We start from the raw sequence: 24,017 nt of genomic DNA, 5'->3' as shown, positions 1-24,017 counted from the left end.
CAAATATGCGTAGACAATACTTTTAAACAGTTAATTTAATTTATAAACTAAACGACAAATATAATAAAGACAACACTTAATACTTTCTTCATTTGTTCCACCCTATTCCTCAAGGTGGCCCTATCTTAAATATACTAATGCTAAACATGCTGTCAACATCCAAGTCGTCAGAGCAATCTTTGACGCACCATCTGGGAGTGCTGCAGGGTTCTCAGGGAAGATTACTGGGCCCGTGTAGTTCATACTACAGAAGTCCAAGTTGGCTGCGGTATACCTCTGGAAGTAAGCGTCGAACTCCTCCCACGTACAGCCTTCTAGAGGACAGAGGTCAGTCACTTTTTCGTTGACGAAGATCTGGACTCTGTAGTTCTGACCGCCTGTTTCGATGCAACTGTAAATGATATTAATTTTAATAACTGAAAACGCCTTGTAAGTGGCCAGTAAATTATGAATGATAAAAACAATTAAAAGGCTAGATTAATAAGTGTGAATGTGTAAATAAATAAATAAATAAATGTGTCTTTATGAGCAGGTAAAAATATTTACGTGCTCAAAACCGCCAAGATGTTATTTGAGAAGCCTCCAATGAAACTGGTCCTCCACAGCCGATCAGGGTCTCTGTTTGATCCTTGAAGTACGAAGCTGTCTTTGTAGAGCCCCATCGCACACAGCGCCATCTCGAATAAGGTATCATGGGCGAAGTAGGCTGTTAATGTTCTGGTAGTATTTTTAGATTCCAAATAATTTTCAAAATTTTCATAAAGGTTCTTCAGAACTGGCGCACCAAGGTTCACATTCACCTAAAAAGATTAGGTATTTATTTATTTCATTTATTGCAAAATGGTAGTATTTTGTAGCACAGCACCACGGTTTGTTGCAAGTGGGTTAACTTGCATAAAATGTATAAGGTTGTATCTTAGGACTCAAACTTTTGTGCCAATAAAGAAATTCATAAGATACTATGTAATACCCCACACGACACGGTTATTTACTCGTAACTCAATTCAAAATTTGGATCGCTTTGGAAAATAACCGATCCCGACAGTCACCGTCAGTTATAATATTACTCTCACCCAAGACCCATAGCCGTTCCTATAGTAATGCTTGACGTCATCCCTATACTCCATGACCAGCAAGTCGTCGTTGCTGAAGGCAGCACACCAGGGCGACTTGAGGTTCGGCTCCCAAGAGCGGTAGAAGCGACAGAGCTCGTACAGCGAGTCGACGTCTTCAGAAGACAGCTGGGTAGAAATTCCAAGACGCGTCTGGACATTGCTTTTGACCTGTGAAATCAATAAACGACCAAAACTAAGCAGATGTTAAATTAACTTCTCATTTTTGGTTTTACACAAACAGAGATATTGTTGAGCAAACCGTACTATTTTTGAAACTAATGCAAGAATTGCAGTTACGTTAAAAATTTGACAGATGCTTAGGTAGGTACATACATTTATGAATTCGGGATTGTTAAAATAGTCCTGCAATTGGTCTACAAGCGCCTGCCCCTTTTTCACATCTTGTTGATATCTTTCGCAGTATTGGTACGGCTGAAAGAACAATGAAAAAAACATTGAGACCTGGTAAGTGATGGTTACATCTTGGTGATGACTACAAAAATGTTCAAATCAAAATCAAAATCAAAATTCGTTTATTCGTGGAACATAGGTAACATAGGTGTTGATTCTTTATTGCGCATAACTCAAAAAAAATCAGCAGGTTGGCAATTTACCTAATTAATACTCAACTCTCTGGATATTTTAATTTTAATTTGACAATCAAGTAAATAGTTAACATCAAAAGAATTAGGTAATTTACTTATGAATCATTAACAAGAAAAGACTTATTTACACAAACCTCAGTCAATTACGATAAAATGTTAAATTGAGATTTAAGAGATTGAAAAAAATAGATATTACACCTCCAACCAAATATCGTGATCCAAAGGTTCATCAACAGGAAGGCTGATCTGGCCACCTTCAGTCCAGCCATGCACGAACGCCTTGGCACTGGTCATCGTCACCTGGTCATCTCTGGATCTGAAGTAATAGTCATCCTCGTCACCTCCTGCCAGGTGCGGATACTTCTCTCGGAGTCTCTTCGCAATCTCATACAGCTCTTCGTAGCCAACTCCAGTCAAGAAAGAGATGGATACATCTAGAGTCTCGTTCCACCTCCACCGCTTCAAGTCTTCAATGTCCTAGAAACAATGTAAACGACTATAAATGAATGTTCCTTCGTGGCCTGACCTGAAAGTCCTAATTGCTGCTGGAAATTGAAATTACAATCTAATTATACGTTACCTCTAATAAAAAAAATATGTTTGAAACCGAGCCCAACAAAACTACTGGTTTATTTGGCTGCAATAATACACAAGAACTTAACTCTCTAGATTGAGATCTTAATCTTCGATTGAATATCGGCACGGTATCAGTAAATCGGCACGCGAACCACCAGGTCAGTATGGCCACAATGTGTTGTGTGTATTTTTCTCGGTTTGTGGCTGAGGCCGAGGCTGTGAACTCGCGGTGCATCAAATGACCAATGTCAAGCAGCCCCGTGAACAACCTCACAATGTCAATACATACCTACCAATAACATAGACATCGTAAGTCTACCTCTATATAGATCTCGTTCAACAGCAATTTTCTTACGTAACGGTAACGCTGTCGCCCGGGTTCCTATTGCTATGCTGGTTTACGGGACTATTCCCACCTCTCGTTCCCACCGCTGCAACTCCTGTGTAGCCAGGATCCTATGTTCTTCTGATTAATTTCGTTGCGGGTCCAATGAAAGTTTAACTTTCCTCCGGGACAAACTTGACCTTCATGGGTTGGGTTTTTATTGGCGGTCAATGCTACGCCGGTTCAGCGATCAGGGGGGCTGCCTCACCCTGCTCTGCTATCTGCTGTTAGTAGCCACAAACCTGAGCGCACAGCTGCCCTTTGCCCTCATGGTGGCTGCTGACAATCTCATGCTGCAGGTTGGCGACGGCCCGCATCCTCCCGATCACGCTCTCATCAGGGTTCCTGTTGCCGTGCCGGTTTAGCGACCAGAGGGCAACTGCTTTGCAGTCTGCAACGTTAAATTAGAGGTAGTTGCAACGGGTGAGGTCACGAGTAGGTAGACCAAATCTGTCTGATGGCGGCTGCAGTATGCGCCTGGATGCGTGCAACGTCGTCACGTCGTCGTAAAGTTTCTGTACTCATGTGGCGTCGTTGTGGAAAAACTTGGCTAGCATCGTTGATTTTAGACCCGACTGAATCACCGAATTTTTAGGGTAGCTCCCCTACATGTAAAGTGGGGATGAATTTTTTTTCATCTTTTACCCCATCGTGTTGGGTATCGTTAGATAGTTCTTTCTTTTTAAATGACTTAGGGGTTTCTAAGACTATTTTTCGATTTCGGGATCGGTTTGAAAAATATTTAAGTTTAAAGTGCCAATTTTTATTCGAGTAGGGCGTCCCACCCCACTAAAAATTAAACTTTTGGTTCAAAAAATTTGGAAAAATTGACAATAATAGTACTTTTTATGAACTTTCCAGAAAAACTATAACGGTTAAGATAGAACAGTTAGTTTAAGAGTAATAGTAGTTTAAGTCATGTATAAAAAATCCTTAAAAGAAAATATTAAAAGCGACTTTAGATGAAGTAATTGCTTGCTTCTGGCTTGCTTCTGAAATATTATAAAACACGGACTACTACGGAACCCTATACTGCGCGTGGCACGACACGCACTTGGCCAATTTTTATACTATGATAGTATTCTAATGTATCTATGATATTTTATATCATACAACTTACTTGGTGGTGTTGGATAATCTCTTATGTCTCCCCTCACAGCATCGTATGGTGTTTTTGAAGAAAACAGCTGATATGCACACCCATCGTTCCAGTAGCATGACTGGCTTGAAACTATGTTAACGAAAATAAATACTACTATCTCGTATGAGATCATCTTGTACTACTGCTGTGAGTCGTATCATTCTCGTAGTTATATATAGCCACAGCGTCCGTCAGTCTTCAAAGAATGGAATGGCATTAAAATTATTTTTCAATTATTCAGCATTTTTTTTCGACTTATCTTTTCATACAAAGTAATTAATTCGCTATAGTTAGATAACCGTGTAAAAATATCAATATCACATTATTGAATAATTTACATACTTATCAATGAATATTATGTAGCTAATGTACAAAATGACTAGATAGCTGGGTTACAATTTTGGACAAATCTCTATTAAGATTGATGATATCTTCGAAAATGTGCGTTTAGGAACCATTGAGTTATAATGTACAACCACGTACAACTTCCAGTAATATTACTTCAATGTTAGGAACACGTCATGATTTTAAAATAACTAATTTTTATTCATAGAATATACTCCTAAAATTTCAGGAAATCAAAAAGAGCACGTTGTATAGATGATTTACATATTATTTAAATAAAAAAATAAATTCTTTATTGACATAGAAGTGTTACACTTAAAACGCTTAAACAATCGGAATGAAACAAAATGTTACAACATTTTAGTGTGTGTAATTTTATTTTTTGGCTCTCGCTAAATCACCATTATTGGAGGTAACACTTATACATAATGCGGTTGACGATATTAATACAGTGTGTCCGGATTTTGTATTTTTTCAGTCTTAAAGTAGCCATTAATTAATTCATCTACTTCGATATTACTGTATTCAAAATAATAACTTCTAATACTTAATTTAATTCACTTTTTAATTTATAAATACTGTATTATTTAAATAAAGACCAAACTTATTAATACTTTTTTTATGGGACAAGAGGCAAATGAGCAGACGGATCACCTGATGGTAAGTGATTACCAGCGCCCATAGACCGTAGTCCCGGGGGCGTTATAGGTGCGTTGCCGGCCTTCAAGGTGTAAATACGCTCTTTTCAATAGAATTCGTTCGTTCTATTCTTCAAGGTGGCCCTATCTTAAGGTTCGATCAAACCAACGCGATCACACGCGATCAGCCGGCGTGCAGCTGTGGTGGCCAGACTTAAATGCATTGATCGCCATCGCTGCACGCCGGCTGATCGCGTGTGATCGCGTTGGTTTGGCCGAACCTTTAAACATACTAAAGCTAAACATTTGTCATCATCCAAGTCATCAGAGTACTTCTGGGCCCGTGTAGTCCATACTACAGAAGTCCAAGGTGGCTGCGGTATACTTCTGGAAGTAAGCGTCGAACTCCTCCCACGAACACCCTTCTAGAGGACAGAGGTCAGTCACTTTTTCGTTGAAGAAGATCTGGACTCGGTAGTTCTGGCCATCTGTTTCGTTGCAACTGTAAAAAAACAGTAATTTAACTGAAAGTAAGTTGCCAATAAATTATGAATAATACATAATAATATGTGAAAGTCTAATTGAGCATATCTTTAATGCTGCAATACTTTTTCGGTGCAAATCGTTTAACTGAAATTGAAGATTATTATCTAAAATAATCTTTAGTGCAAATCGTTTAATTTTAAATTGAAGATTATTAAAGATAGGTACTTTACCTACTCGTAATCTTCAATTTCAATTAAACGATTTGCACCGAACAAAATTATTATCAAATACCTACCTATGTTATTTTGATTGATACCATCAAAATCCAATGAAAGTGATTAATCAAAACTACCTACTTATACGATGACTAAATAAATATACTTCATATTTAGTTTAGCAGTTTTGGTACAATAATAAATGTCTAGTATTTGAAGTGATTTTTGGGTGAATATTTCATTATTCAGCTGTGCTCGCGACTTCGTACGCTTGAAAATTGTTCGAATAATATTTCCCGTTTTTGCATCATTTTTCCTTACTGCCCCGTCCCTATTAGCTGTAGGGTGATGTTATATAGCCTTTCTCGATAAATGGGCTATCCAACACAATGTTGTTATTTAAATCGGACCAACGGTTCCTGAGATTAGCGTGTGATGTAGCGTAGCGTGACTGTTCAGTTTTAAAATATTTAGGCTGAGTTGCACCACCTAACTTTGACCGTAACTATAACGATAACCGGTGTTTTTTGTATGGAGTTTGTCAGATTTTTGACGTTTGTCAAAGTTAAAGTAAGATGGTGCAACTCAGCCTAAGTATAGATTAGCAGGTAAAAATATTTACGTATTCAAAACAGCCAGGATGTTCGCAGCGAAGCTCCCAATGAAACTGGTCCTCCACAGCCGGTCAGGGTCTATCTTCGACCCTTGAAGTACAAAGTTGTCTTGGTAGAGCCCCATCGCACACAGCGCCATCTCGATCATGGTGTCATGGGAGAAGTAAGCCACCAATCGTCTTGCAGTATTTTCTGATTCCAAAGAAGCTTTGAAATTTTCATAGAGATCCTTCAGAACTGGCCTACCGAGGTTCACATTCACCTAGAAAGAAAGTTTTTAGCACAATGTTCTAGATTATGATGTGGTTTTAATATTGTAATTTGATTTATATTAATGTAACGTAATAGAGTAAGACAGAAATCTACTAGTTAGCAATGTGAGTTTTATTACCAAAGATGTAAAACTGAGCTGTGACTTTTTTGGAAAAATAAAAGTTTTAAACTTTATAAATTATTATTGAACCCAGCAGTAATCAAACAGCTATGTAGTTCCTCTCACCCATGACCCATAGCCGTTCCTATGGTAGTGAGTGACGTCATCTCTGTACTCCACAACCAGCAAGTCTTCGTTGCTGAAGGCAGCACACCAGGGCGACTTGAGCTTCGGCTCCCACGAGCGGTAGAAGCGACAAAGCTCGTACAGCGAGTGGACGTCTTCGGAAGACAACTGGGTTGAAATGCCAAGACGCGTTTGGACATTGTTTTTGACCTGTGAAATAGTGTTCTATGTTTTACAGTTCCAATCTTTGCCATCCGATAAGTACAAAGTTATTATAGAGATCTTTACGTTTATAAATTCAGGGTTGTTGAAATAGTCTTCCAATTGGTCTACAACCGCCTGTCCACCTTTCACATCTTGCTGATATCTGTCACAGTTTTCATACGGCTGAAAGGAAAATTAAATAAACATTGAAAACGCAAATATTTGAAAATAAAAATTGACAATCAAGTCACTAGAAAAAACTAATGCTTACTCTGATGACATCATCGTGCTCCCAAGGTCCATCAACAGAAGGATTTATCTGGCTACCTTCAGTCCAACCATGCACAAACGCCATAGCACTGGTGATCGTCCTCTGTTCATACGTGGTTCTGAAGTAATAGTCGTCCTCGGTACCTTCAGCCAGATGCGGATACTTCTCTCGGAGTCTCTTCCCGATCTCATACAACTCTTCATACCCAACTCCAGTCAAGAAGGAGGCGGACTCATCTAGAGTCTCGTTCCACCTCCATCGCTTGATGTCTTCGATGTCCTATAAACACAATGATAAATTAATCTTATTCTATGTTCCTTCGAGGCTTAGTTTTAATTTAATTAACTTGTCCCATTGAGGTACATTAACTTCTAAGTGCTACTAACTAATCACAATTGAATCACGTTTAGTATAAAAAACGTTTTGAAATCAAGTACAGCAAAACTACGGGTTTATTTAGTTACTGCAACATAGACAAAACTACAGAGATTACATCTTGAATAGATAAAAATGCGATAGGATGAAATATGGGATCGGATGTCAGTAATACAGTACGCAAATCACGCCAGTCGGCCTTCAAATAGACTGGTTGTCAGCGCAGCTCAGTTAATACTGATATGAGTTGCCTAATGGCAACCCCATTTTTGAATCGGCCATAATACAACTACGTAAGCTGCCACAATGGAGAGGCATTGCTGTATTATACAGCACCGGTCGTACGCCAAGGTACCTGTCGCCTACCACAGACCTGAGCACACAGCTGCCCTTTGCCCTCATGGTGCTCTCAGTCACGCTGTCAACCTGGGTTCCTGTTACCGTCCCGGTTCAGCGACCAGAGAACGACTGCTTCACAGTCTGCAACGTTTATAGCCACTTACCTGAGCACACAGCTGCCCCTTGCCCTCGTAGTGACTGCTGACAATTTCTTCTTGCTGTTGGGCGATGGCGCGCATGCTCGCAGTCACGCTGTCAACCCGGGTTCCTGTTGCCGTGCTGGTTTATCACCATGCCGGTTGAGCGACCAGAAAGTAACCTTCACCTTCACAATCTGCAACGTTTGTAGCCACATACCTGAGTACACAGCTGCCCCTTGCCCTCGTAGTGACTGCTGACAATTTCTTCTTGCAGTTGGGCGATGGCGCGTATGCTTGCAGTCACGCTATCAATCCAGCTTCCTTTTGCCATGCCGGTTCAGCGACCAGAAAGTAACCGCTTTACAGTTTGCAACGTTTGTAGCCACTTACCTGAGCACACAGCTGCCCCTTGCCCTCGTAGTGACTGCTGACAATTTCGTCTTGCAGTTGGGCGATGGCACGCATGCTTGCAGTCGCGCTGTTACCTGGATTCCTGTTGCCGTGCCGGTTCAGCGACCAGAGAGCAACTGCTTCACAGTCTGCAACGTTTAGACGAGAGAGAGAGGGTTGTTGAAGGAAAGATAGGTTGGATTCTCGAATCATCATCATCATCATCATGTCAGCCATAGGACGTCCACTGCTGAACATAGGCCTCCCCTAACGCTTTCCATGTTGATCGATGTGGGACGACGTCCACCTACAAGGTGGACCGACGACATCGTAAAGGTAGCAGGGAAACGCTGGACGCAGGCCACTACCAATACCAACCGATCAACATGGATTCTCGAATACTTGGATATTAATATCTTTGAATACTTGAATTAGTAGTTTAGAAATTAAAGACTCGTGAAACGATTTGATCTTTAGACATATTTTTTTAATTACCCGACCAAGGTGTCTTTAAATGGTCAGACGACGATAATGGCAGAACCAATTTGATTCCTATTATATACATATATATTTTATAATAATTATAATTGTAATTTATAATAATGATTTTTTATGCACAAATTCACATGCCAGCTACGCTGGTGAGATAAGCTGCACCTCTTTTTAATTTAAGACCACATATTTTATTGTACCACATTATCTCGGTGTATAAATAATCTTTGAATCTTTATTCAAACTATCCAATATTATACAAAATACCGAACTTTTTGCCGAAGTCTTTTGGCTCCAAAGTAGGGTTGTTAGCAAATACTTCTGAATTGCGAATTTACTATTTTTTAAACCAAATTTTAATGATAGCTACATATTTTTTCTACTTATAAAGAACTTACTTGCCGGTGTTGGATAATCTCTAATGTCTCCCCTCACAGTATCGTATGGTGTTTTCGAAGAGAACAGCTGATATGCACACCCATCGTTCCAGTAGCAAGACTGGCTTATAGCTATATTTACTAAAACTAATATTACTAGAGCGTGTGACATCATCATGTTTTTCTCTACTACTGATGGGAGGTGTATCATTCTCGTAGTATATTTATGGACGTAGTTATCTAGTTCGAGTGCCCCCACTTTAATTAAATAAAGCTGTGACCACATAGCGAGGAACAGTCACAGCACACACACTATCGGCCATAGTGTTAACTATCCATTTCCGTTTTTGCTCTCGTTCTCATCAAATGGCGATTCTTTGCGATAGATCGAGACGATGACCGGCAATTGGTAGTTAACACTAAACACGGTTGCCGACAGTAATATACATAGTAGCAATATAATTTTACCTACATATAAATTGTATTTGGAATACAAAAGCTGACAAGTTTGAATAACACGTGAAAGATTGAATTGATAACTTTTCACAAAATTTCTACGTATTTCTTGTGGTTACAACTAAATATTTCCCGCGGCTTCTGCATGGAATACAGTGTGCCATAAAAAGACCAACTTATTTGATGCTTAACATTGTTCCTTCAAATCTTTTTTACGTGCAAATCCGTCCATCCATACTCTCAAACTTTCACATATAATTTTTAAGCAATTGATTAGTGTAGGTAAATAAAAAATTGTATTTTAGCTCGCCAGTGTAACGCGTCCTTACTGGAATACAGATTAGGTACGTCTAGGGTTGCCATACCCAAAAACACAAGAACCGGACTCGGTGCTTAATTTGGACGGACATCTAACCCTAAAAGCCGGAAAAGTAGTATCACACCTCATGACTGACTACCAACCATCATCTTCGAATCGGTAGCCCAACATCAGGATACGCCCATGTGTGCTCGATATTATTATGTGCCTCAACTTTCGACTGGCGCGGCAGCCACATAAAAAGCCTAACAAAAGCCGGACTGTCCGGACAGGAAAATATTTGGCCGGACAAGTCCTTAAAAAGCCGGACATGTTTGACAACCCTATAGGTACGTCGCATTTGGACCCAACGTAGTTCTTAGCGATGGTGATATGACAGCTCGCGGTGATAAGGTGATTGAAATAATGAATAGAATAGGTACCTACATTGATCACATCTTATCATAGTAGATAAATATTGGTAATCTAGGATAGACAACTAAACAAACATCTGAATGTTTATCTTAAATAATAGAACACTTCATTGTACACTAGCGATCCGCCCCTGCTTCGCACAGGTATATATTAAACTTAAAAACCTTCCTCTTGAATCACTCTATCTATTTAAAAACCGCATCAAAATCCATTGCGTAGTTTTAAGATCTAAGCATACATAGAGACAGACAGAAAAGCGACTTTGTTTTAAATAATAGGAGTATGTAGTGATAGTGATGATAGTGATCACACAAAACAATTTCAAATTCAATTATTTATTTGGACTTAGTCCCCGTTGCAACGTTATAAATAAAATCGTAATATAACGGGGATTAATGAACTTTTTAGTTCAATCCCCATTATAAGCTCCAATTGGCGTTAACGGGGGTTAGTGAACTTTTTGTTTGATTGGGACGGGGTTTGACGGGGATTGTCAATGGGGAATAGTGGAATAAGCCTTTATTTATTTGCTAGAATACAATATCACACAATACAAAAAACATATTATAGCGCAATCTATATTTCATCTCTGCAATGCTGTAATCTTATGCAATTCCTTATCAATATATTCAGTTAACACTGAGCCAACTGTAATACCTACTTAGTAAAGAATTCATTTTACATAAGGTCCATCTCTACGAGTACATCTGTCCACACCTAATAAGTCGAAAGAATTTAACAATGTCCATTGAAGTTTGGTCCTAAATTCACTTTAGCATATGAGTGTCCATACACAAAAATGTTGCAAATGACCTGTACTTAACCCCTCACAAGATTATGCTCTAATTCCAAATCACCCTGTATACTGAGTGAGTAATTTATCTTCAGAACGCCTGATTGATTACTACGAACATTATTATAAGCATATACAACGCATTCTATCGCCCATATTCACAAACATTACTATGAGGTCTCACAGTGCGCGTGGACGCACGAACCAATTACAGAGCTCGAATCACTTAAGCAAGCCTCGTTTGTGTATACGGGTGTGTCTTGACCGCACACGGCACACGTCACCAACATCAATTTAAGTTTATATCTGCCCACAAATATTATCAGCTGCATATCTTTAATCTATGTGCAATATGTTTATCTAATTTTTAGGGTTTTTTGATGTTAATGTAAATGTTACGGTCAAAGTGATAAATGTGAAAATTATGAATAACAACTGTCTACAGCATTTTTGCGCACGGGTTATGCATAGCTTATTTTTATTGCTTTAATACCTAGAAATAAGAATAACAACAAAAAATTGTTCTGAATTTGCTTTTATGTGTAAAAAATAGAAAAATTCATATCAATGAATGTATGAAACACGAACATAGAGATGATTTAATTTGTTGCCAAATATATTTTTTTCTTTCTTTCTTTCATTCTTTCTAATTATTAAAATATACCAAACAACCATTTAAGATTCATTCTCACAAGAGAAAATTTAAAATAGAGTCCAAATATTTATTAAAAATGAAAAGTTCTAATTTCCTGTCATGTTCCATAGGGGATTTTTCTCATAAAAATCTAACCCTATCATGCTTTCAGTTTACTGGCCTTGGTAACGTCGTCTCTCAAATCCCACTATATTTTGATGAAAGCGTGCCCCTTTTTCTTGCGAATAAGCCCCCATAATTATCTATTAATATATCCCAATGAGAATGTGACGTGCATCTTTAGAGACATTCTACTATGAAGATGGAAAATTCAAATCGCTATAACTCTTTAAAAAGCAAATAAATATTTTCGATTTGTAATCGCACTTTTTTATATAAATTTGCTTATATAATCAGAATATAATAAGTAAAATGCATGCGCAGAAAAAAAATTTTTTTTTGTTGACCGGTGTAATCGCCGGTTATTATGAATAATTACCGCATGATTTGGTAAATGTGATTAATAAGAGGTCATTTATGTGTGTATAAAACTAAATAGGCGGCTTAGGGGTGGCCCAAGGGCCACCCCCGCCGAACCTTAAACCTATTTTTCACTTTAAATCAAAACATTATGTTATAGGCATCATGGAAAAGTAATATTATGCAAGAAACATTCCAAACTCATTATGCCAAATTATATTAATAAATGATATCAAAACGTTCAAAAGTTTGGCTGTACACGAGCACGTACACAAGAATCAGATGTTGTTCTCTTTTATGGTTAGTACTAAGGTTGAATTATTAATAATCACTGTTAAATGTGATTAATTTATCACTTTTACCGACAGTCGCGGTTATTTTAATTATTCATAATAACCGGTTATTGTTAATAATTTTCAATTTATCACATTAACCGTAACATAAACATCAAAATACTCGTAGTATATTGTAGACTAGCGGCTGTAGCGGCCGCGACTTCGTACGCGTGGATCCCGTTTTACCCCCTTACTTAGGCCTGAAACTGCGTTAAGCGGACGCCCGCGCGGTTTCATACGAAAGTCCCCCGCGCGGGTGCCCGTGGCGAAGCACTTTGTATGAAACTGCGCCGGTGCCCGCTTAACGCAGTTTCTGCCCTTAGGTATGGAGTTTCATAAAATCCCGTCTTAGTGAGCACCACCTACGTTCTAAAAGAAACCCTCATGTAAAATTTGAGATTCCTAGCACTTGTAGCTTCCGATATTTCGTGATGAGTGAGTGACCTTTCGCTTTTATACAGATTAAAGATTGATGTTGTTGAAGGGCACTATTCAGTGGGAATTGATCTAGTCATTTGACGCTACGTGAGTTCGTTCGTTCGTTCGTTCAGCCAAATGACGTCCACTGCTGGACAAAGGCCTCCTCCAAGGTTTTCCACAATGCACGGTCCTGCGCTGCCCGCATCCAGGCTCTTCCCGCGACCTTTACGAGATCGTCGGTCCACCTAGTAGGAGGCCTGCCCACGCTACGTCTTCCAGCTCGTGGTCGCCACTCGAGAACTTTTCTGCCCCAACGGCCAGAGAGAGCTACGTGAGTATCTTGTTTTAAATTCCCATTTTCCTTAATAAGTAAGTATTTACTTATTTAAGCAAACCATGATAACTACGATCTGGGATGCTCACCGATCGTGAACTCCCACCCATATTTCACAGATCCACCGTATTTCCACCCTAGTCTATGCCATCTATACTATCTATACTATTCTATACTAACTAATATTATAAATGCGAAAGTAACTCTGTCTGTCTGTCTGTCTCGGTTTCACACCTAAACCACTGAAACGATTTTGATGAAATTTGGCATCGATAATAATATAGTTTGAGTCCCAAGAAAGGACAGGATAGTTTTTATCCCGGTTTTTGATATTGGACGCGCGCGATAAAGTTTTTCTGTGACAGACAAAATTCCAAGCGGGCGAAGCCGAGGGCAGAAAGCTAGTTTCCTATAATTGACATTCTAAAAGACAAAAAACATAATCCTCTTCCTGTCGCAGTCGGGTAAAAATATGCTCATTCAAAGCTATTTGTATAAACACATAAAACAATGATTACCTACAAGGAAATAATTTTAACACAACATGTTGATATTATTTTATTGTGCTCCATAATCTACATAAAGCTACCTACTCTTATAATAAAATCACGATAGCTATTAGGTTTCTACAGATTTTCTGATAGACTTTGATAATCAATATTTATAATTGGATTAAATTAAATTTCATGTAAATACCTAGGTATATGTTTAAATTTAAAAAACATCTCTACAGGTTTTGTTGCGACTTGTGAGTCTTGTGACTTAGGGCTGATTTTTAAATTATCAGATATCTTTTAACTGAAGAATAACCTTGTCATTTTGGCATATTATTTCCCATATTAAAACTGTCAATGTGTCAAACTTATTCTTCAGTTAAAAGTTATCCGACGATTGAAAAATCGGCCCTTAATAATATTATTTTGATGTGAATGTGCAAACAATTTTTTGTTTTTTAAAACTACTGACGCAATACATATTTTTATGAATATTTTATTCAGTCTTCTCTTTGGAGCACCGTGAATAAAGTGTATGATGTTTTGATTATCTGAAATAAAAATCACATTTTAATTGAATACAAAACAAAATCGATGTAACTACACTACACGCATGTAAATACATTATCTTGTATCCCGTAGGTAAGATAGGTATTTCAAGAATGTCCCAATTGCCATGATTTTGGCTGTCGGCGGGTTTGGTGTAGATTCATAACATCATCATCACCATCCTCTCAGCCACAGGACGTCCACTGCTGAACATAGGCCTCGCCCAATGCTTTCCATGTTGCCCCGTTGGCAGCGGCCTGCGCCCAGCGCCTTCCTGCTACCTTTATGATGTCGTTGGTTCACCTTGCGCAGCGTGGAACGTCCACCCACAAGATTCATAACGCTGAATAATATTTTTCTTTTACAACTCACAGCCATAAAAGTGTTCAAAGAGAGAGTAGTGAAGCCCCCCGCTGTGATCTTGATGACCCGTTGCGAGCGAACCATCAGTACCAGCAGGTCCCTCCTCAAAGGGGCTGACATCTCATACCAGAGGGACTCGTATACCGCATCCCCCACTTGACTGCTCTGCAATGTAAACTCAACTTTAAGAATTTGTCATATGGGCGCAATTTTATTTATTAGGCTACCAACAAGACAGCACATACAAGAAAATTAGTTATTGCAATTAAAAAGGCTAAAGAACTAAGGCTGGGTTGCACCACATTCACCATGTTACTTTAACAAATCAAGAGTGTCAAACTCTATACAAAAAACTCCGGTTATGATTAAAGTTACAGTTAAAGTAAGGTGGTGCAAGTCAGCCTAAGTGTTGTCTTAAGGAGAGTCCCACATAATCCACTGGCCGTCCCCATCGATCAGTGGCTACGCGCAAAGCATTTACCGGCGGTAAAAAAAGTGTAGTCTTAATTAAAGGCTGCCACGGCATGCATTGTGGCCAGTTTAATAACAGAGATAAATAATATATAAAACAAAAACTTTGTAGGTCCTATCCTAGGTCTGGGCCTAAGAATTAAATTGTAGCTTTACCACAGTCGAGAGCTCGTGGGCCTGGTAACAGTAGAGGAACACTTGCATCAACATGCACATGAAGTATGTGGTCATTCCCAAGATGGTCATCACGTTACTGGATACCTACAAATAAATACACGAGATTATAAACCTTGTTCGTTTTATTGTTCCGTCCTTTTTATTACTTCAAGACAACATTTATATATGTTACAGGAAATGTATGAATTCTAGGAATTGTATACTATTCCTAGGAAATGTATACAATTCGGAAGCTATTTAGGAAATGTATAAAATATTGCTTCAGAGATTTTTTAATACGCACATATCCTAGGAAATGTATACTTTTCCTAGGAATTTTATAGAATTCCAATATTGTATTAGGAAATGTATAAAACTAATCGGCACAAGCACGGTCGCGTGATCTGGTGCCCCTCAGTACGCCTAAAATTTCATTTGGCCAAACCACATTGAACTCACAAATTATTGTTTAGCCTGACAGTTGTTTTCGCACTATTATACTTTGGCCGAAAAAAATATTTGCTTAATTTTATTGGCATACCTTTCTTTCGGCATCACGCATATTACGCTGAAGTATTGGAAATCCCTAATTTTAACATCTCTTTTATTAAACTATTATGGTTTTAGTACCTACTCCAGTAGCTGGATAACAAAGTCTCGGTTAGGTTAGGTTAGACTTGCGACCTTTCACACACACAGCTGCCACGGCGCGGTAGCGCCATTTAAGTTTCGGAGAACAAAAATGGGCGTAATAAAAATAATTTTGTGTAAAAAACATTATCTTAATTACATTTCCGATTGCAGTTTAGGAAATGTGTAATTTTCCTAGGAAATGTGTCTAATATGATTTACATCACACATTTCCGGGTGATTTTAGGACTTATACACAATTCCTAGGAATTGTATACAATGACGGATTTCATACATTTCCTGTAACATATATATTATCGACTGATCCTGAGAAGAAGTGGCGAAAGAAAAAAAGAAACTCCAAATAAAATGAGGGCGTGCATTGACGCCCTAAAAATAACACAAGATAGGTTTAGCTTCATCATCATCATCATCATCATCAACAGCCCTTTACAGTCCACTGCTGGACTATGGGCCTCCTCCATTATAGTGGCGGGTTTTGCCATAATCCCCAAGCTTGGCAGGTTTGGAGATTTAGTTTAGATTAGCATTAAAAAAAACTCACAAAAGCCAACTGGTACGCCGTTACGCAGATGATGACCAAGGACACGGAGAACTGCGCCAGGATGGAGGTGGAGAAGTACTGCTGGAGCAGACCAGCCACCTGCAGAACGGACCGGTGCTGCTGCACGCAGCGCTGAAGCTCTTCTCTGATGGCCCGCTCCTGCTCTGCCTCGAACATGTTCTGGAAAATATATCTAGATTATTCAAGAGTATATTTCTGAGAGCATCGCGATCATCACACACATCACATCGTTCGTTTGTTTCAGCTACATGTCCTGCTCTGCGCCATCCGTGTCCATGCTCACATTCACAGTGGCAAAAAAGCACACTGCTGTCACTCATTGCAAAACACATTTTGACCTCGTTTCCACTCTACAGAATCAGCGGATTTGCAGAGTAAGCCTAAACTGCCGAAAAGGCTAGCAGGCTATGCAATTTTTAAGTAGCTATTTACATTTTGCAGGACCCGGCAAGAATGCCGAGCTCAGCATAACTTTCGAGGCGTTTTCAGCAGAACGTTCGGACCATTGTAATATGAACGAACTCGCGCCAGTATCCTGTCATTTATTTATGCCACTTGCTCACAATACCTTCACCTCGCTAAAGTCATTTCGGCGTTCAGGTGAGAACTAGTCTCCAGTTTTTGTCGGATCCGATTTTATGTGAACCCCAGGATTGGGTGCCAGTTCCCAGAAAATCCGCCAACCCAGCAAGTGTGGGAATAAAGCATCATCTCTCCTACCGTGACCAGCATATCGCCTCCCAGCATCCTCAGCGCAGCGGCCAGCAGCCGCAGCCGACATGTGCACTGCGCCATCAGCGAGATCACCACCGTGTCCAGGCTTGCGTTCACAGACGCTCCCAGCAACACCGCTGACACCTAGCAAAATATAAAAAAAATTAAAATAGGGTAAACCGTATAGCTATTGCCCACTTAAGAATTTCAAAAACATTGAGATGAAAAATTAAAGAAAGTATTTTAATTATCGACCATTTATGACTTTTTTCTTATAACTCCATAAACTGTTAAACAGAATATTAACAGTTTTTAGTTAAAACTTACGTAACTTAGAAAATATTGAAATAAATTTAAAATCCTCCAAAAAGTACAGTCATTGCCCATTACTTACACCAATTGCCCACATCAAAGCACAGTAATTGCCCAGTATCTTGAAACAAAATAATCAATTTTAAAATGACAAAGTAGGCTTTAAATAAACATAACAAAACATTAAACTTAAATTCTAGTTGTACAGTCTTCAAAAATTTCAAAATAAATTGCGTTTGGCCTTATTAACAATATTATCAAATATTTCTTGAGCTGATGTTGATGAGTCAGAATTGGTAGAGACAGAATCATCTACTTCAAAACATAGATGACGCAAAAATTTGAATTTTACATGTATTTATTTTTTTATCTTCTTTGATATCAGTTCAAGTGGTTGCTCAGAATGTTCAATTAGCTGTTGGTTATTCTTCCCTAAAGTTGTATCTATTTCCTTACAATTAACATTTTCACTAATAGATTTAATGTAGGATTTTCAGTTTTTGTATTTGCGTTTGAATTTTTATCAATTTTTTCAAGCCAAACCATATTTTTCAGCAATTTATCTTGTAGATAAATTGTTGGATAGGTACATCTTGTACAGCTTTGATCGCTTTTTGCAAATGTTCTATGCTATATTGAACTTTTGGAGTCTTTGGCATACTGAAAATGAAACATTAAAAGTCATTTCAATATTTATGCCTGTAAATTGCAAAACAAATCTAGCAATGAGCAACTTAAACACTGCTACTGCATGGTGGCAACACTCTAATAATAATTGCCCTGGGCAATAACTATACATTAACATATGGCAATAACTGAAATTATGGTGGGCAATCACTAAAAATATACAGATTTACGTGCAGTGATTACCCACCGTTAAAATGACTGTTACAAATCAAATTTTATCAGTTATTTTCATTGATAATGGAGAAAACACTTATAATTTCATCATGACTATACACCATTAGTTGAATATTAAATAACTTGCAAAAAAAAATTAACCTCTAAGCAAGTAATTCCTTAGTAAAATTGTTAAAGTCTTTACCTGTCTGAGTAACATTTTCACCCGTCTTGACAAAATCCGCCATAACTGTTTTTTTTTTAGTGTTTCCTATTGTAAATTTTAAATCTACTGTTCATTGATCTCGGAGCCATCTACTTAGTAAATTCAAATCTAACTAGAGTGATTCAAAGTCAGCACCTGACAATATTATTCTTAAAGCGGGCAATCACTACCAGTGGGCAATCACTCTCTGGTTTACCCTATTTATTGCCTGATCAACTACGAGTAGGTATGTAGGGGAAGCCCGGGCAGCACGGGTACCTTAAAAAAAGTGGCAAAAAAAACACATAAATATGCAATCAACAACAGTCTATTAATTAATAATTTATATCTTAAATCATCTTTGGAATTGTAAAGAATAAACTTAGAAACTTAAACAAATTCTACAATAAAAATGTCATTAAAAAAAGTTCCAATTATCCATTTTGCCTGACCCCCCTGGGCAAGACGGATATGTACAGTAATAACTGCTTTAATCATTGCAATCATCACAATAATAACTGCCTATGCCTGAATAGGTACAATCCTCGTGTGCCCACTTCTTGCATTGATTGCACTCTATCCAATCCTCGGTAGGTGGTTCAGTGTATTCTTCTAAGCAGACAAAATAAATATTTTGTTTTCTCCATCTGATTTTTGTTTTTGGTCATATTTCCTTTTGACAAGTCTTGTTTGGAAGTTCTTGTTTTCAGATGTGTGGTTTTGCTAGGACCTGCTAATTCAGTTATGGCTGTCTTTACCTATCCGTTCTGCCCATATCCATCTTGCCCAAAGCACCAATATTTAAAAGTTTTATACCCACCCGTTAAATTTCCACCGGTGAAAAAAGCAACACACACAAATTAAACTTAAATTAACATGAAATCAACTAAACAGAGTCTATAAGTCAACACTTAATACGTAATACAAGAAATCAACACACATACCTTGCCAAAAATCGTAAGAAAACAGCCAAAAACTTTTGATTTCGAATTGAAAAAAAGTTCACGCACGTATTGTTTTGGTGGAACTATCATGGCGTGGCTGTGTTGCTGTTTTACAGACCCGCAAACGTCCAGTAGCGCCATGTGTTGTAGGTTTTTAGTAAAATCGAGTATTCGTCTTACCCACCCTATGCTTCTTGCCCGGGCTTCCCCTAGCACAAACTAAAAGACAGACCTCCACACTAGGCATTGCCTGTCCTGTGGAGGAAGGAATCACAATTTACAGGTAGTATTAGTACGGCTAAGCAGAAGTGTAATTATAATGTTTTACTGGACTCAAATCAAATTCAAATCGATTTTGACTAGTATTTTGGTACATAATGAACATCAACGATAATAAAAAGGTAGCCCCCAAGGGACACTTTACATGTCTCCTTATCTTATCATTTCCTTCGTCTTAACTGCGTACCTATACTTCTCAATTCCTTCGTTTCAACCAAAGGACATCTACTTCTGGACAAAGGCCTCCCCAAGAAGGTTTCGTTGCGGTTATGGTATTATTATTATACATAAATACATACGGGACTTATCCCACCACACTTCCCCACCACTACAAGTCCTGAATAGCTTGGCCTCCAATGTAATTCACTGGTTGGGTGAAACCAGTGAAAGTTGAATTTATTGATACGCTCTAGAAGCACTAACCTGGTGCAGGTATGTGAGCTCGTAACCTGGCGAGGAGGTAGTATTATACGGATACCTGAAAAAAACAATTCAATTAACCTGTATGTACGTACAACCCGGTCGAGTTAAGTGCGCACCTGGCAGCCGTGACGTCACATCGACGCGTTCGAGTAAGTGGGAGGGAGAGTCGTATTCTTTTTTTTATGTGACAGGAGGCAAATGAGCAAATGGATCACCTGATGGTAAGTGATCCAGCGAGGTACGCAGTTAGCTCGATCGGGTTGTAATGGAGTAAAAACATAAAATATTAACCCCCTTACTAATAAAAAGTTACACAGGTGTTGATCACTGTTTTAAAATGACATTTCCATACTAAACGTCACTTTAAAACACTGATCAACGAGCGTGTAAGTTTTATTAGTAAGGGGGTAAGTATTTTACCCAACAGTCGAGCGCACGTCAAACTATAATGTTTTCCACAATATAGCATCTATCATACTGCTTAAGATTAGAGGTCTAGCGCTAATCTTCCTTTCCTTTCTGTTATGTTATTTGTTTGGTGTGCAATAAAGTGTATTATTAATCTTAGTCAGTGCCTGAGGTAGGAGAGCGGCACGAACGGGTGTTTTTGAGATGTCAAACATAAGAGAGACTTCAGATATGCTTCAGATTTGTATGCTCTGTCACATCATAATATGTCAATGTCACCCCTCCCGTGCCGTTTCCATACCTCAGGCACTGACTGAGTTAATTGGCTAGACATATACACTCAACATCAAATAAACCGCACCTTCCGCGACGCGAACTTAAAGATTTTCTTCTGACACAATCATGGTACCCCAACAATATTGGTGTTATTTGAAAGTCTGTGGCGACATCTACGATACGCCACTACAAACGTGTACCAACAGATGGCGCTGTTACGACTGCACTATGGCACACTCCGCCGCTCATACAAACCTGCATCGCGGTGACGGAGTTTTCTACCCTGCCAAGTACATATAGACAAACCAAGATGGTGTAAATCGGACCTTGGTCCCCGAGCATAACACCCGCTCGGAAGGAAGCACTAACATCTAGCTTCCTTATTGTGGTTGAGCATCATATCCCACAAGTCCAATAAATATTCTTAAAGAAAAATACGTTTCATCTATACTTATAATAAATCTGTAGAGAGATCAATTCTGTACATGAAATATATCTTCAAAATAACTATCAGGGGGTGATTAGTGATCGATACTGATGCCAAAAATGCAATCAGTAAAATTTTTGTCTGTCTGTCTGTCTGTCTGTCTGTCTGTCTGTCCGTCTGTATGTTCCTTATAGAAACAAAAACTACTCGACGGATTTTAACGAAACTTGGTACAATTATTCTTCATACTCCTGGGCAGGTTATAGTATACTTAGGAATTCCCACGGGAACGCAAGTTAGCGGGAAAATCTTTTAGTATGAAAAATCTAAACCGCTTAAGTTAGACGCTTGAAATTTGGCATGCAGGTATCTTAGTAAACTTAAAGCTTAGTTACAACAGGATATTGCAAAATTCCCACGGGAACGGGAGTTAGCGGGAAAATCCTTTAGTATGAAAAATCTAAACCGCTTAAGTTAGACGCTTGAAATTTGGCATGCAGGTATCTTAGTAAACTTAAAGCTTAGTTACAACAGGATACTGCAAAATTCCCACGGGAACGGGAGTTAGCGGGAAAATCCTTTAGTATGAAAAATCTAAACCACTTAAGTTAGACGCTTGAAATTTTTCATGCAGGTACCTTAGTAAACTTAAAGCTTAGTTACAACAGGATATTGCAAAATTCCCACGGGAACGGGAGTTAGCGGGAAAAAACATTTGTATGAAAAAATCTAAACCGCGTAATATAGATGAAGGGGGTAAAACGGGATCCACGCGTACGAAGTCGCGGGCGGCCGCTAGTTTCTAAATAAATGATTAACATATACCATAAATGTGACTTGAAAATAGACCTCACTTTGGGCCTACCTCTGGGATCAATTAGACCAATTTTTATGGTTATAAAACCAAATAAACATCTCACGTGTCCTCTTTAACAGATGGATAGCGATTAATCCCAACTTAACAGTTTTATAGTCATAAAAAATGGCTATAGCGTAACTACCTATTTTTTGAAGAAGTGACTCTGGATCCTTGTAAAGACACATTTTTGGGATAAAAACCTTTCCTTTAATGAAATGAAGTTTAGAACTAGGCTTTCAAATGGTACCGATGTTGGTGGGAAGTGGGGATGCATACGTTTGATAAGTGCTTGTCGCGGGAGGTGCGATTTATTTGATGCCGAGTGTAGCTACTTAGCTTAATGTGCTGTCGATTGTTTTATGTATTGACTATTTACCAAGCTCGCGTAGGTAGCTCGCCCTTTTCAGGACTGATGGCCCAACCAAAGACGGAAATATTGGCCAGGAATGTGTAGATTGAGAATAGCAGAAAGGACTTACGAATACCGCTGAAAGGAATATCAGTCTTATTAGAAAATTAGTTTAAAATACCCGTTGAATTCTGCATGTGTTTACATTTAGCAAAACTACCTTTATGCACCGCAAACAAAAGCTGAATACCCAGGTTATTTACTAACTAAATTGCATTATTGGCTGTCCCTGAAATTGGGACAGTCGACATTTAATTCTTAAGTCTACCTTTTCACTATCTCATGTCCCCAAGATGTATCCACAGCACGCAGCACCTGATCACAGTCCTCAATGATAGCTCTCACTTCTTCCCTCTTCCACAATATGTTGAACATCTTCAGGCCAAAAGAGATGTTTGTGAAGAGGAGGAAGGATGAGCTGGTCATCAGGGATACGTCTCCCCAGACATGTAATAAGTCCACGAATTGCACTATGATGGATATTCCTGGATAATTAAATGATTTTACAAATCGTTAAAAGAGCTTTCAAAGTCATTATTGTATAATTAGATTTAATGTAGCCCTGTAAGCGCACTTAGTTCGATATACTATAAAATAATCGCATATTTACTATTAAAATCAAAGTAAGTGAACAGCGTGTATTTCCGATGTTATTTGATGAGGTGCAGTCATCATTTGATATCTATCTTCAAAAGTAAACGGAACGACAAAGCTGTCCCGTATCTAAATTACACAGGTACCCACCTACGAGGCTACGAGTACATGTTTGAAAAAAGCATTCAGCTTTGTTCGATAAAGCATTCGCGGTTACGTAAATACCAGTTTTGTTTGCTTGCACTTGCAATGACACATGCTACGACAGTTTATAGTGCTACGGCAGCTAACAGTGCTACGTCAATTTATAGTGCTACGGCATTTTACAGTGCTACGGCATTTTACAGTGCTACGAAAATCGGACATCTTACCAGCCATAAACATGAACGTCAGAAAAGGATAACAATAGCTCAAAATATTCGTGACTTCTTTCTGCCTCGTCCAAAAACCAGTGTACAGTAGAATGGTTAAGGATATTTTCAAATCTGTGTACATATTGACGACAATAAACTTCATTTTTATGTTCTGTTTGGAACCCTCAGTGTTTTCATTAGCGAGAATGACGCAGAACTGACGATTTTAACGTGTAATTAGTTACCGTGCGATTGGTTTTAGGGAGTGTTCACAGTAGTATAACCGCAGATTACAGTTGGAATAGATGCTATAACTTGCTAGTTTCTTGTTGT

General features: G+C 38.5%; 4 protein-coding genes across 4 annotated transcripts; all 4 read right to left on the bottom strand.

The window, feature by feature from the left end:
* Positions 1-3: 3 nt before the first annotated feature.
* On the bottom strand, positions 4-3,956 carry LOC135075502 (multiple inositol polyphosphate phosphatase 1-like). The gene is made up of 7 exons (XM_063969939.1): positions 3,802-3,956; positions 2,924-3,072; positions 1,919-2,197; positions 1,449-1,547; positions 1,074-1,283; positions 547-800; positions 4-391 (listed from the first exon to the last, which is right to left on the bottom strand). The coding sequence occupies exons 1-7, from the start codon at positions 3,953-3,955 to the stop codon at positions 121-123; spliced, it is 1,416 nt and encodes a 471-aa protein (XP_063826009.1). The 5' UTR covers position 3,956; the 3' UTR covers positions 4-120.
* Positions 3,957-5,120: 1,164 nt separating this feature from the next.
* On the bottom strand, positions 5,121-6,377 carry LOC135075501 (uncharacterized). Its single transcript, XM_063969938.1, has 2 exons — positions 6,129-6,377; positions 5,121-5,307 (listed from the first exon to the last, which is right to left on the bottom strand). Exons 1-2 carry the CDS (start codon positions 6,266-6,268, stop codon positions 5,130-5,132), a joined length of 318 nt encoding a protein of 105 aa, XP_063826008.1. The 5' UTR covers positions 6,269-6,377; the 3' UTR covers positions 5,121-5,129.
* Positions 6,378-6,601: 224 nt separating this feature from the next.
* Positions 6,602-9,418, bottom strand: LOC135075400 (multiple inositol polyphosphate phosphatase 1-like). The gene is made up of 5 exons (XM_063969845.1): positions 9,229-9,418; positions 8,339-8,487; positions 7,095-7,373; positions 6,908-7,006; positions 6,602-6,829 (listed from the first exon to the last, which is right to left on the bottom strand). Exons 1-5 carry the CDS (start codon positions 9,416-9,418, stop codon positions 6,602-6,604), a joined length of 945 nt encoding a protein of 314 aa, XP_063825915.1.
* A 4,713-nt stretch (positions 9,419-14,131) lies between these two features.
* On the bottom strand, positions 14,132-23,239 carry LOC135075500 (odorant receptor 4-like). The gene is made up of 8 exons (XM_063969937.1): positions 23,006-23,239; positions 22,705-22,815; positions 20,359-20,413; positions 17,362-17,499; positions 16,621-16,800; positions 15,426-15,530; positions 14,808-14,963; positions 14,132-14,437 (listed from the first exon to the last, which is right to left on the bottom strand). Exons 1-8 carry the CDS (start codon positions 23,161-23,163, stop codon positions 14,387-14,389), a joined length of 954 nt encoding a protein of 317 aa, XP_063826007.1. The 5' UTR covers positions 23,164-23,239; the 3' UTR covers positions 14,132-14,386.
* Positions 23,240-24,017: the final 778 nt, after the last annotated feature.

This window comes from Ostrinia nubilalis, chromosome 10, assembly GCF_963855985.1.
Source record: "Ostrinia nubilalis chromosome 10, ilOstNubi1.1, whole genome shotgun sequence".
NCBI lineage: Eukaryota > Metazoa > Arthropoda > Insecta > Lepidoptera > Crambidae > Ostrinia > Ostrinia nubilalis.
The sequence above is the reverse complement of the archived record's forward strand: the minus strand, read 5'-3'. Positions and strand labels throughout refer to the sequence as shown.